General features: G+C 45.0%; 1 protein-coding gene across 1 annotated transcript in view; it reads left to right on the top strand.

The window, feature by feature from the left end:
• Positions 1-14450, top strand: part of GFRA4 (GDNF family receptor alpha 4) — a 111896-nt gene that overhangs the window by 43666 nt on the left and 53780 nt on the right. Inside the window, exon 2 of the mRNA XM_088133217.1 lies at positions 6576-6848. Coding sequence (XP_087989343.1) covers positions 6576-6848 — 273 coding nt within the window. The remainder of the gene's footprint in view (positions 1-6575; positions 6849-14450) is intronic.

Here is a 14450-nt window from a genome sequence, read left to right as displayed (position 1 = left end):
GATAGATAGACAGACAGACAACCCTAGGATGGATGGACAGAGAGTGAATGAGAGAGAGAGAACCTTGGATGGATGGATAGATGGATGGATGGATGGATGGATGATAGATAGATAGATGATAGATATAGATAGATAGATGATAGGTAGAGAGACAGACAGACAGACAGATGATAGATACAGATCAATGCCATTTCCTCTTTCTGCACCTCCTTTTTGAAATGTGCCCCCCTCCCCTCCCCCTGCCCACCAAAGTCTCTCCTAGCCTGGAATCCAGTCTCCTTTTGTATCCAGGCACCAGCTGAAAACACGTTTTCTTTGCATCCTGTTCTTTCCAAGCAAGAGCGAATCACTCCGGCGTTTGGGGTGATGTTTCTTAATCAGCAGCACTGCTCTGCTTTTAATTGTTTTATTGACTTGTTTATTGTTTGCATCGATTTTCAGAAAGACTCCCAGAGCTCTTTGTCAATTGAAAAGGAGGGTCAAAAGCATTTAAAAAGCAAAGTGCCTCTGGGGGGAAAACGGGGGGGGGATGTTTAAAAATACTACAGGCACCCCCCCCCCCCAAATATCTCAATATACAGAAGAGTATGCTGGATTTTGTGTTACTTGTTGCATTCCTGAAAGAGAGAGGGTATAATTTCTTACGATATGCTTTACTTCGTTATTAAAGTAATTCATTTTCTTGGTCCTCAGAGTACGTCGGCTCCTCACCTTAACCAAACTGAGTAAACTTCGAAAACCTAAGATTTAACCGCTGCTCTTTAACGTGTCCTGCAAACCCAAGATTTATATAAGAACATCTGGCATTCCTCCACAAACTTTTCCAGCGGTTTGGGGGGGATTGGAAGGGGGCTGGTGACATCTGGATCACGCCTGCAGAGGAAAACTGTCCATGGGGGATTAATTATGTCAGGACCCCCCAAGAAGTGGCAAGCCACCATCCACGAATCTAGCCAGCTTAGTTTGAGAGAAAAAGGGTTTCTCAGACGCCCCTCAGCCACCATCCCATCCCCTTAATATCCCCTGGCCAGTTTAAATTCTTTCTTTCCCTTCCTTTTTTTTATTTTGGGGTGACCGTGCAAACAGGCAAACGTGCAAAAATTTCGAGGGTGGCGCTCGGCTTATCCACGGGTGGGGCATTTTTTCAAAGTACTTGGGTTACAAATCCGAGGGGCGGCTTATCTGTGGATGGGCACTTATAGAAAGTCTTACTGTATATACTCATGGAAAAGCCCATGCAACATTTTGGGTGTATTTTGGCACCTAAAATTCTTGGCTTCTCCATGAGCATGTACGGTATTGGGAGCGTACTTGTAATGACATCTGGCGTTATTGAGCCAAGATTGATAGCGGTGTTTTTCAAACTGGGTGACTTGAAGATGGGTGGACTGCAACTCCCAGAATTCCCCAGCCAGCCATGCTGGCTGGGGAATTCTGGGAGTTGTAGTCCACCCATCTTCAAGTCGCCCAGTTTGAAAAATACCGATGGATAGCCACAGAAGCTCCCTTTTCATGATCTGCTCTCCTTGGGAATTTTGTTCCTCGCTGACTCGTTTAATTAATCCCCCAGCCTGCATTCACACACTACACTAAGCAGAGATCTCGTTAGAGGCTCTCCATATGTGCAGAGAGCCCAAGATCCACAGGGGCCCCTTCGGATCACGCTCGACGGCGCCTGAGCGCCTGGGAAGCCATCGCGGCCGGCCATATGCCGAGGGGAACGGGCTAAAATTAGCGGGAAGGGAACTTGAGAAGGGTTTATTAGGGGAATCCCATCTGTAATTGGGCTTGATGAAACCCCTGCCTGCCTCTCGCGACGCTTTCGCCCAAGTCTTTCCAGCACTTCGGGTCTGATTAAGCGCTCAATTTTCAGAGAAACGGCCAACTGGAATAACAAGAAGACAGAACGGGCCCCTGAGAGGGTCCATTAACCCCAATTGATTATGCCATAGAAAATGTAATTTCCCTTTAAGGCTCAGTCGATTGAAAGGTTGAAAAACAAGCGGATGGCGCGGTGGGCTTCTTAATGGGACGCGGGCGCCCAGCAAAACTCCCCAATCAATTTTCCTTCCCTCTTGTAAATCTTCCGGCATTGTCTCTCACAAAGCGGGGCTCTGCCAGGCCGATTCAAGGGGGAAAATGTATTTGCCCCCTCCAACGTGTATGAACGTCAGCAAGATTAGCCTCACAATGGATCAGGGAAGGAGGGTGATTAATAACGAGGCACGTTCCCATTCAAAGGTGGGGGGTAATTAAATTGCGGGAGTCTCCCGGGCCTTCTGTTTCTTTCCATTGCCGTCTGACTGAGTGACGGGCTGCTTGTGAAGGAAGCGCTTTAGCTCCCTGTCTGCTTGGGTTTTACAAAGGAGTTCCCTACCGGCACATCTGTCTCTCTATGCCCAGGGGATTCTGGGAAATACTAAGAGACCCACCACCACCCCTCTGTAGAAACGCCTGCGTCATCTTGGCAAACTACAACCCCCAAGATCCTTTGCAAGGGCTTCTAAGCGGGTAGCATGCCGATATACACACATCGAGCTTCTCAGTCTTGGCCACTTGAAGACGGGTGGACTTCAGCTCCCACAGTTCTCCAGCCAGAAGGCCAATGGTCCTGTGAGCAGGGCTGCTCGGTGTGGTCATTCAGCAACTTTGGGAAAACTCTCAAGTTGCCCCCCCCCCAACTTAAGTAAGGCTGGGAGTCAACCTGGCCAAGGGACAGGCTTCACCCCACTGCAGAACCTGGGTTAACTAACCACAGTTGGTGTATCCTGTAACATAGCATGTCTGAGCAAATTAGCAATGCTACGGCTTAATGCAGTGTTTCTCAGCCTTGGCAGCTTTAAGATATGTGGACTTCTCCAGGGATCCAGCAGCCTCTTGACCATGCGCGTTCCTTAGGGCAAGAGGGTACCATAAGAGGAGGAGAATACACAAATGTACTTGCTACACTTTGGAATGAGTTAATGCATCCAAGACTGGTTTGGAAAGTTGTCAAATTTCCACTGTTTTTTTCTTTTGGGGGGGGCAGTCCCCCTCTCTCAGCCCAATTCACCTCACAGGGTTGTTGTTGTGGGGAAAGTAGGAGGAGGAAGGAGTATGTTCTCTGCCTTGAATTATTTATAAAAATAATAAAGGCAGGATAAAACAAATCTAAAAAAAAAATCTGCATAAATTGAGAATCCCAGGAATGAAGATATCAGCCCCACTATGTAAGCCTGGACCACCACCACCACCACCTCCTCCTCCTCCTCCTCCTCCTCCTCCTCCTCCTCCTCCTCCTCCTCCTCCTCTTCATTCATTCATTCATTCATTCATTCACTCATTCACTCATTCACTCATTCATGCCATTTCTGTAGCCGCCCATCTCAATCCAAGTGACTCTTATACTCTGGTGAAGTAGGGAGGTGTCTGTCTGAGCCGCTTCTGAACGTTTCCTGGCTGTTCTGTCCTATAAAAAATGCTTCCTCCCCTCTTGCCCGGGGAGTGGTTCCTGCACATCCCCACTGAGGTCCTCCTCCAAACCCTCTGCCCAAGGTCTGGCCAGGGAAAGGCTGGCTAGAGGGTGAGGACGCGGACCCTTTCAGGGAACTGGGCTTGGCGGGGACCGCTAAAGGTCAGTGTTATATTGCCCTCCTCCTCCTTTTCCTAACGTCCTGAAGACAGGCCAGGGCTGGCTGGAGGGGCGGCCCGCCAGCTCGGCCCGCGAGAGCCGAAGTCTTTAGGACCCAGTTCAAACGTGTCCCCGGGGAATCGGCCTCCAGCAGTTCTTAATGAGGGGCTTTCACAGTGGAACGCACACAGAAAGATGGTGCCGAGGCTAAAAGCAAATGTTCTCAGCGGGTCTGCGTCATTATGTTCCCAGCTCGCCTTTCAGAAAAATGTACTTGCAGAATGTCGGGGACGTTGGCTTACTGCAAGTTTGGAAGAACAGTCCAGCTCCCAAAGCTTAAAGAGAAAGGACTAGAAATCACAGGCAAATCTCTGTCTCCCCGTCCAAAAGGAACATGAGCCTCAACAGCCGCTGAGATCTCGGTAGAGGCCCCTGGATGCCCGAGAGGCATCTGAATTTTTCCCTTGGAATATTTCTTTCAAATGTGAAGTTCTGATTTCCTGGTGGCCTTCTTCCTAAAGGAGAAACATTCAGCCCACTCTCCACTGTCCCATTTTGAAAGCATTTCTGGGCATGAAGATTTGAGCGGTGACTTTGGGCCACTTCACTTGGATCCTTTCTGTCCCCGGCATTAGCCCAGCCCCATCCCATTGCATTGAAAACCATCGTAGCGCAGTCTTAGCAGAGATGGCATCAGCTTTCTTTTGTGCCCGGGCTTTTACCAATGGGCAGCTTTACTTGTGTGCACTGAGAAAACACTAACATCAGAGAAATCTTGATGCTACTCTGTGTGTGTGTGTGTGTGTGTGTGTGTGATGGGTGTGTGCACACGCGCGTCGTTTTTCCAAGACACAGTTGCAGAGTTGCACATCTCCTTCCCTTATTTAATTAACTCATTATGGGTAATGAGGCTGAGTCTACGGTGCTGAGCTAAGACCATAGAGTGAGTTCAAGCAGAGGTGAGATCCACACCTGGGAATTTCTCATTTGTGGCGCATCCTTTCAGTCCACGTGCCGCCTCAGCTCTTGGAGCACCCTTTCGGGTGGCCAAATGTCTTTAAGCTGATCCTAATTACCAAGAACACTCTCTAACTTCGCCCGATGCAGAAGGCAATCAGAAGCCAAGTCAATCTAAATCTCACCAGGGTTGTTTTTTTTTCTCCCCCTCTCTCTTTTAGTAATGTTACAAATAAGAGAACAGGTCATTTGCAACACTCCAGTTGCCCACAGCACTTAATTCTGACATAAATATAAACTACAAGAACTCAGGGTGGTAAATATTCGCCCCGCTGCTCTGTCTGTTGAAGCAGAGATCTTCCTGGAGGGCACCACTAGTTTATTTCCTTTGTCAGTGCGTTTCTGACCTCTGTGCCAATCTTGCTTTATGTTTGCAGATCCTACCAACAAATCTGTTGAATTCAACTGCAGTGTTTTAGTAAGACACGCATACATCTATACACCACCATCGCAGTTTCAGAAACTGGGGGGCTTCAACTGGTCATCCACCGGCCAACTCTGGACGTTGGCCATTGAGAAAAGGCTGTGGACACCATTTTCTGCACTCCCTTTCTGCCCTTCTGTATAATGTTGCGTACCCCACAAAGGAGTACCATGATGAGTATGTCCTTATGTACGTTCTCCAGAAGGTGTGACTGATTAATTATTTTTGACTCCTAGAAGGTGTAGCCTTACTCACTTTGGGGTTCTCCTGCATCTCAGTAAAGATGTTCCTGGAGAAGTGAAGTCCAGGATATTTGGAGAGTTCCAGACTGAGCTAGGCTTCCTAAGACCAGAACATAGTTCAGTGTTTTTTGCACCCAACAGCTACCCTCTCATCTTCTGGAAACCTACCAGAAAAGGGCATTCTAACTTGTCCATCCTCCATTGTATTGGACTTCCATCTCCCATAATCCCTCGGAAAATATTTTATTAATCAGTGTCCCCTGTTCATTGGCTTGCTGGATCAGATCCATTTAGCCCAGCATTAGTTTCCAATAGGATAGTATTCCAGAGTTTGTGTATCCCTAAATGCCCTCTGTGTGTAGCTTATTGTCTTTGATTTCTCAGTCTCTCCTGGGGCACAGCCTGAACTAAGGTAGAAAAGTTGCTCCAGGACCATCCAGAAAGTTTCAGGATCAAACCTGGGAGCTCCCAAATCAAAAATTCATGATCTTCCCATTTAAATGAAGCTCCCATTGGAAGAATTCTTGCCTGGAGCTGCCACTTCACACAAAACTCTTCAGCTGATACAGAATTCACCTCTTTGCTGAGTTCACCCGACTTGCCCAGCCCCAAAAAGTTAGTCAAGGTTAAAACTAACCACGCTTAGCAGCTTGGAAGTATGCACCCATTCAGTCTTTACCAACCTGGCTGAGCATGTTATATGAACCCAGCCACTGACCTGCTTTCTTAATGGCCCTCTTTCCACATCACCCTTAACTTGGGGGAGGAGGAAGCAGGTGGTGAGAACTCCCCAAAGAGGTTAACTGACCATTTACACTAGACCAGTTGTATTTAGCCCTAGACTGATTCCTACACAGCACGAAATTAACTCCACCCAATCGGTCACGTGGCAGAAATATCGAAACCCTATCAGTTGTCTCATTTTGCCTATCTACTCCTCCAGTTCAAGAGCTGAAGAGCAAGCGTGGTTGAAAAAGCAAGCTTTTCCACTGGAGAATTCATTCCAAAACTTGGAAATACCAAATCTCTTGAAGGAAGTGGAGGGGGATCCTGTACTCCCCCAATTCACCCTCCTGGCAGTTTTAGACCCAGTTAGTGTGACTGTCTCCTTCCAGAACTGTTGACAAAGAGGTTTAACTGGGTTCATGGTAGGCTGGATTAAATATGTGACAGGAAGTTTGAAAAACATTGCTCTACATAGTACCTTCCAATATCTTCTCCCAGCAGATCCAGTTGGAGAGAATCTCATCTCTCTCTCTCTCATTTTCTTGTTAATTTCCAGAAGGTATGACCATCAGCTCAGCTCGCGACTGCCTCCAAGCTGGAGAATCCTGCACCAATGACCCCAGCTGCAGTTCCAAATTCCGGACCCTCCGGCAGTGCATCGCTGGCAATGGCGCCAACAAGCTGGGGCCAGGGGCCAAAAGCCAGTGCCGCAACACGCTGACCACCCTCCTGTCCAGCCAGCTCTATGGCTGCAAGTGCAAACGTGGGATGAAGAAGGAGAAGCACTGCCTCAGTGTCTACTGGAGCATTCACCACACCCTGATGGAAGGTCAGTCCACTGGGGGGGAGGGAGGGTGAGAGGGACTGTGGAAATAATGCATCATGAGGTTCTGTACCCAGCAAACTGTGGATCATTTTCTTCTCGATTCTATAATATGCATCTGTATATGAAGCATGGGTGGCATTTTTTCACCAGGAAGTCCTATGAAGTTGGTGGAGTCTAAGAGTGGGATGTTGAGGGTCGCCCAGAAGTTTGGGACAATTCCCAATACTAACAGCTCCGGACAGTACAACAAGGGATTGTCACGGTAGTAGTCCAAAACTTTGAAGGATACCAAGAGAACACTAAGTTTGCAGACGGCACTCTGATCAGCAGAGGAGAATGGAAGAATTAATTCACTCCCCAATGCTTTGTTTCTACAAATGCCAGGGTTTTGGTTATTGTGGAAAGCCATTAATGCAACCAGATATAGGGACAAAAGGAGGAAGGAAGGAAGGAAGGAAGGAAGGAAGGAAGGAAGGAAGGAAGGAAGGAAGGAAGGAAGGAAGGAAGGAAGGAAGGAAGGAAGGAAGGAAGGAAGGAAGGACAGTAAACTTAGTTCTGGGTTGGCTGGTTTCCGCTGTGATGACATTTTAACCCAGAAGCCTTTCAGATGCCTCCAGTTCCTGATGGAGGGGGGTCCAAAGCCACAAAGAAACTTGAGATGGTGAAGGTGGGAAGAAAAAAGAGGCCCATAGGGTGTTTTGATACAAAAAATAGAGAGTGAGCTCGTTGTTCCTGGATGAAATCAACTTTGAGATGAACGAGCCTGTCCATTTCTGAACTGATTCTTTCCTCGTGTTTGTAAGTTCATTTCAGCCTGTCTGTATACCTGTAAATTTCGCTGGTGTCCCTAGAGTATGGTCCAAAAAGTCAAGATGCATAGGCGATGCACATAAAAAACAGGCAGAGCTTCAATTGTGCCATCACGGTCAACATCTTACTGTTTTTACTATATCCTGCTGACGCCCCTGGTGAGTTTACTCCTTCACGCCGAAGTGTGCATTTTTCTTTGCACTGACATTTTTACATTTCCTCTGGGGCACATTTTTGCGGGCGTGTATTCTGCAATTTAGCACGATGTTGTACATACTTTCCTTAATAAGGTACATTTGGGGTTTTCTGAAGCTGCGGCTATGTCACAGTGTTGTAGAAAGTGTCAACTTCAGTGTGCAAATATATCCCAGTTTCCTTTCTTTAATTATGTTCACTGTTTTTTACATATGAACACAAAGGAAAACAAAGGAAGAAACAGCCACAAAACTATACTGTTGAACCAATTGCTCAGCCCAGTTTTTTAAAGCACATCATTAATCCTTAAAGCAGCGTTTCTCAACCTTGGCCACCTGAAGATGTGTAAACTTCAACTCCCAGAATTCCCCAGCCAGCCATATATAATATTATATAATATTAATCCAAGATTATAATCCTGGGATTTCGCTATCTGTCCAACACAGGAAACATTTTATCTGTTGGTAAACCCCTGTTCTTCTACAAAATAATGATAAATTCTGAAATATTGGCACATCGAGTTGAGAAGGGTCACAAGGATCATCTAGTCCAACCCTCTGCAACATGCAGGGAAGTTATTAGATCATCCTCTAGAGGTGGCTGTCCATTCACATCTTTGAACTGGGTGGATCTGTGTAACAGCACATTAGCAAACTTTTGGGTATAAAACCAGAAGAAGCAATCACGGGTCAAACACAATGCGTGTGAGTAAGTGTCCCCTCACCTTGTGGACCCTTTCAGCACAGCCAGCTCTTTCTAAAGTTGGAGAATGACATTTTGTAGTCATCTGGGAGGTACAAACTGATATAATAGCTTGGACTGAACCAATTCAGGTGCCAAAACTTCCCAAAGTCCTAACCAACTGGGTTAAAGAGGGTGTTGGACTAAGAAGGTGAACTGTGAGGGAATGGAATTATGAAGGCCAGGCTCAGGGAGATAAGCATTTTCTTAGCTCGCCAGAACCGCGTGGGAGGAACAAGAGGATGAGACTGGCACCTCCCCGAGGAATTCACATTGTTGTGGCTGGAGGACTTTGGGAACTGGGGTTTGAGTCTGGGAAGATTCTTGCTAGAGGTTGTAGCTAATAAATATAGCTGGACTGAATTTGCATGGTCTCTTGGAGTTCCTTGGGCTAGGCCTGACAGAACTTGGGCGTGTTTTAGTCTCTGGCGATGGTGCACAAAGCCACAGGCCAGTAGAGTTTCAAGTGGCATCTTTTGCTGGACCATGTTGGCTTCTGAATGGCCTGGATGCCAAGGGCCACCCACCAAAAACAGGTAGCTGAGAGGGTGTGGCAGAAAGCAAAAAATTAATTTGCCATTGCTTTCATTTGCTTTCAAATTTAATTAACATCCTGTTCACTTAAATGCAGCTGCCTTTTTATTTCAAATGGCATTGAATTAAGGAAATCAGTGCAGTTCACGAGGACCTGAAAGAGCACACCGCCTGTTTCCCTGGGCACAGGAAGTCAGTGAGTGTTAACTGAGTTTGGCAGCAAGGCGTTGGTGGCTTAGCATGTGTGAAACCAACTTGTTTGATTAGTTTCTGCTTCAATATATTGGGTGAACCCAGTATATCTGTAACTAGGTTCAGCAGGTTGTGTGAACAAATCCACAATGTAATGCAATATAATTCCTGTGATCGTTCCCAAATGTTTAGTGATTCCCCTTTTTTATCCCAGTAAAGATCGGCATTTAGAAAATCACTGAAAAGGGGCTTAAACTGAGGTTTATCGTGGTTAAATGAAGCCCAGGATCCCAGATTGGGTTCCTCTGTAACAGAGTGAGTCATTTAAAAGAACAAAGATGGAGTAAAACCTTGCATTTGGTTAACAAAGATTTTGAATGCATTTAGAAGAGAGGATCTTAACTTTTGTGTGCCAAGGACTCCTTTGAAAATCTGGCGAAACCCCTTCTCAGAAAAATGTATTTTATTTTAAATGCAGACAATAAAATCCATAGTAAGACCCTGTATGACAAAGGAAACCAGTTATAGTCAAATATAGTTATCAAAATATTTAAAAAATAACAAATATAGTAATATATGTATTTTTTATTAATCTGTTAAATCAATAACAAGAGAATACATCAATGTAAAAATGGGCAAACTAAAATTAAAGTTTGTTTGTTTGTTTTTTAAAAAAAGGCATTTCAGTGCAAAAGCTGAATTTTTAGAAACATTATCCACTACATGCTTTCAGGGGGAAAGGTAATGCGCCCAACCAGACTGATTGATTTACTGAAATTTATTGGCCGTCCAACTCCAGTGGACTCTGAGCGACGTACAAAACCTAAAAAAAGTGAGAAACATTAAATCAACAGGCAGCCCAGACTAAAATACTCTAGCAAAACCCACAAAACAAAACAGGAGCCATTCAGCAATGTCAAACACCAGCCCCAGGCCTGGGACCAGAGCCAGGTTTCCAGGGCTTTCTGGAACCTCATGAGATCTATTCTAGTTTCATTTTTTTAGGGTACAATGATTTTAGATAGTGAGGTTTATTGAAGTTAGGAAATATTTTTGGAATCTAGAGGCTATAAACTACTTTCTTGCTTACATTTGGTTTTAAATTTCAGTTAGAGGTTAGGGAAAATCAAGTTGTAACTTTCTTCCCATCCAAGTTCATAGACTCCTGGACTTCTGGCTAACAGCCCCTGATACAGAGGCACAAGTACTTTTGCCTTACTCATGTGGCTGAATAAACCCGTTGCTATTGTGATAAGAAACTAATCTGACTACAATGTCCTTCAGATCAAGAGTCTTGAACCATCTTTTTCCCCAGGTCCGATTATAGTGAAAATTCTTCCACCATCCACTTGTCATAAAATTCCTCAGGAATTCCACAGCTCTTGTGTGCTAGTTTTTCTGACGCACTTTAGTTTGTGGGGTCCTTGGTGCTCTCTGAGCTTGGTTCTTTGCTTGAAGATGTTTCATTACCCGACGGGGTAACATCATCAGTGCTAGTAAGTGTGGGGTTTACTCCCTGTTTATATAATTCTCTTTGGAGAACTACCAAGGAGAAATTACCAAGGAGAACTACCAAGGAGGAAACCACAGCCCCACCAACCCACTGGCAGGGCAAGCTACTGTATATAAACAGGTAGCAAACCCCACACTCGCTAGCACTGATGATGCTACCTAGTTGGGTAATGAAATGTCTGCAAGCAAACCATCAAGCTCAGAGAGCACCAAGGACTCCACAGTTCAACCCTGAGCTACGCATATTCTCTTCTATTGCAAACACTTCAGTTTCTGTAGACAGCAACTCTTGCTAAATATTGCCCTTTAAAAAAAAAAAAAAAGTGTTGATTCATAAATAGGCTTGACATTGCCCGTGCTTGAAACAGCTCCTTGACATTTTCAACTTTATGTGATGTGAAAAGGGGTCAGGTTCCTCCCAAAATATTTTTGGAGTAGGTAGAATCTTTCCATCTGCTTCTGGAAAGGTTTGTTTTCTGTTCTAGGTCTTGTGGACTAGCAGATCATTGGATAAAGTGAGCAGTAGCTTGTGTCTTTCAAAAGAATTTGTTAATTTGAAAAAGTGCTATCAGAATCCTTTTGATTTTGGGGGTGGCAAAGGAACTCAGTAGCAGACCAATGAAATCTCTTGGAAAGATGTCCCTCAATGCATTCACACATAGGATTGCAGAACTGTAGACTGGAAGGGTTCCATTGAAGGCATCTAGTCCTTCTGTTTGAACACATCTACCTCCCTTGGTCATAGACCCCACTATCAAACTGTTTTGATAAGAAACTTTTCCTAACATTCAGCCAATTCTGCTATCCTGAAGCTTAAGATATTATTCCATTTCCTACCATCTGGGATGCCAGAAAACACACTGTGGTCTTCTTCGAGACCCCCTTTCAGAGGAGACCAAACTTCCTTTCCAAATGGAAGCCTCTCAACACAATGGATGCCAGCTACTGGCACCCATGAGGAGCATCAGGGAAGGCATGCGGCAGAATGTGTTGTGACAACACAGTGCAAATCCCATGACTTATTCACTGACATCCAAGGTTTCCATGATGCACATCTCCTCCTTTTCACATCACATCAGATGGTAACAGATATCTATGATGCCAATAGATGACATTGCTTTAAAGGATTAAAAACCATGATTAAGTTCTAAGCTAAGAATGAGTATCAAGAACCATGATCAACACCTTGGAAAGGAAAATAAAAAGCTGTAATAAGATCAATCTGCATGACTAAGAATCCATCTTTGCAATTTTGGACAGGAACATCGAGGGGGTGGGTCAATAAAGTCAAGAGGAGGGCTTAGCTGACATGTTGTGGCCACCCCTTGACTCTGTTTACTCCTGCACACACCCCATGGAAACCTGTAAATTGGGCTTGACTGCTGACCTTAAAAGGGAGGGTATTTGTTTGTTCACTTATTATTGTTTCATTATTTCAATTTCTATAGCCAACATTTTCCCCACATTTCTTCCTCAGTTTCCTTTGTTAACTTTCCTTTCCTTTGTTAACAAAGTTTAGGCTCTAATTAACCACCTACAATTAAATGAGAAGCTTCTGTTGACAATTTTCCAACTCTGATTTCCCTTGATTCCTCCATGCTATCTCTTCTCCCCATCACGTGACAGTGGAGGAACAGACTTGGCGCAGACACTCTTGTCCCAGCATGGAAGGGACACCCTCGGTGACAACAGCCGAGACACCTGCTGTCTCCATGCATCAGAAACCCCCGCAGAGGGAAGATGGGATATTATTTAGGCAGAGGATGATCAGCTTCTCCCTTGTGAGAAGACAGCTTCTAGATTGATTTGTGATGGTCTCATACCAAGATTATGTCCAGAACATGGTCCTCAGGATGGCTTAAGAGGCAGGGTCCACAACAGATGCATGGATCACGGAATTATAACATTGGAAGGGGCCATTTCAACCATCAAGCCCAAACTTCTACTCTTCCTGTTCTGTGCAGGAATACAAATGAAATAAAATCGTAGAAGAACCACAGAATCAATTTCTAAGCAATCTGGTCAATCCCAGTTGTATTCAGATACTATTATTCCAACATCTAATTTCACAGCAAAATATGAAAAACACACCCACCCACCCTTGCTGTCATACTGATTTCTAACATCTTTTTCTGCAAAATGTATCTTTTTCAAAGCAATGTACATTACTTCGTCTCACGTGTTTTCCTGCATAGTTATCCTTTTTGGCATTAGGGGGTGGGTCATGTGTCTCCTCGCTGCAGATTATACGTGCTTTTCTCAAGTGTCCGCTGGCCCTCTTTGCAGCTTTTCCAAAATTTGTACAGATTTTCCTCGCCAGAAACGGTGAGCAATGCCGTCTTTGTTGCTGACAGCTACAACAGAGTTTCTTTTGACATTTTGCATTCTCTGAATTCATGACAGCTTGCTTTTCTGTTGATGGCATCCAGGGGTGTCCATGGGGAAGGGGTCAAAAAAGTCAAACATGTGGGCTGCGGCTGTGCAATCAAAGCCTCACCCCCTTTTTATGCGTGTCACAACACCTGGCTGAAAATCTGCATGTGAAGTCTTTCTGACACAGCTTCATCCTTGGCCTTCTCTGGCAATTTCTGTGCTAATTTCTTGATGCTTATTTCGAGCCCATGTCCTGAAAAAAGGTGTGCCTTAAAGTTACCAAAGACCATTTCTTGCTGTTATTAGCATCTGCCTGTTGTCCTCCTGAGGACAGGAGATCTGCAAGGAGGAGAAGATTTGCAAAGGAACTGCTAATAGAAGCTACACCAAGTGTTTTCTCTGAACCTCCTTTACAGCATGATTTGGCAAAGCAGCTTCTATAACTGAGGTTCGACATACACTGTCAATGTAGTGGGTTGTAGAAATCCTAGAATCTTAGGATCGGAAGGAATCTTGGAGATCTTGGATGGGGATCCTCAGGCCATCTCAGACAAATGGGTCTCCAAACTTGGCTCGAAAATTTCCAGTGATGGAGCCCCCATAACTCCAGGAAGGAGGCTGTTCCACTGCTTCACAGCTCCCATAGTCAAGAAATTCCTCTTTATTTTGAGTTCCTTTGGCAAAGCTACCCGCAGTCCTTCTTGCCCTACCCTTGGGCACTGCAGAAAATAAATCCACAGTCTCTTCCCTGTGACAGCCCTTCAAGAACTGGAAGACTGCTATCATGTCTCCCCTTAGCCTTCTCCTCTTTAGGGTAAACATATTCAGCATTGTTAAGCATTCTTCTGAAGATTTAGAAGTTCCTCATTGATTTTTGCGTTTTTAGTCTACAAGCATACAGACCAGTGTTTTTCAACCTTGGCAACTGTAAGATGTGTGGACTTCTTCAACTCCCAGATTTCCCCAGCCAGCATTTTCCTAAAGCTGAAAAGGATCTAACTTTTTATCATCTTGCTCCTATTTAGAACCTCTCAGACATCTCCCCCTTCATGGATCACTGCCTTGTCGTGGCGAAGGGGCTTGCGTAACTCAGTGAAGCCATGAGCTATACCGTGCAGGGCCACCCAAGACGGACAGGTCATGACAGAGAGTTCTGACCAAATGTGGTCCACTGGAGAAGGAAATGGCAACCCACTCCAGTATCCTTGCCAAGAAAACCCCATGGACAATGTTAAAAGGCTAAAAGAT

The sequence above is a fragment of the Python bivittatus genome, unplaced genomic scaffold (assembly GCF_059951505.1).
Source record: "Python bivittatus isolate LINGU-HERP-01145 unplaced genomic scaffold, Pbiv_v1 ctg000070_np1212, whole genome shotgun sequence".
Lineage (NCBI taxonomy): Eukaryota > Metazoa > Chordata > Lepidosauria > Squamata > Pythonidae > Python > Python bivittatus.
Note: the sequence above shows the minus strand (reverse complement) of the source record. Positions and strands in the feature narration are given on the sequence as shown.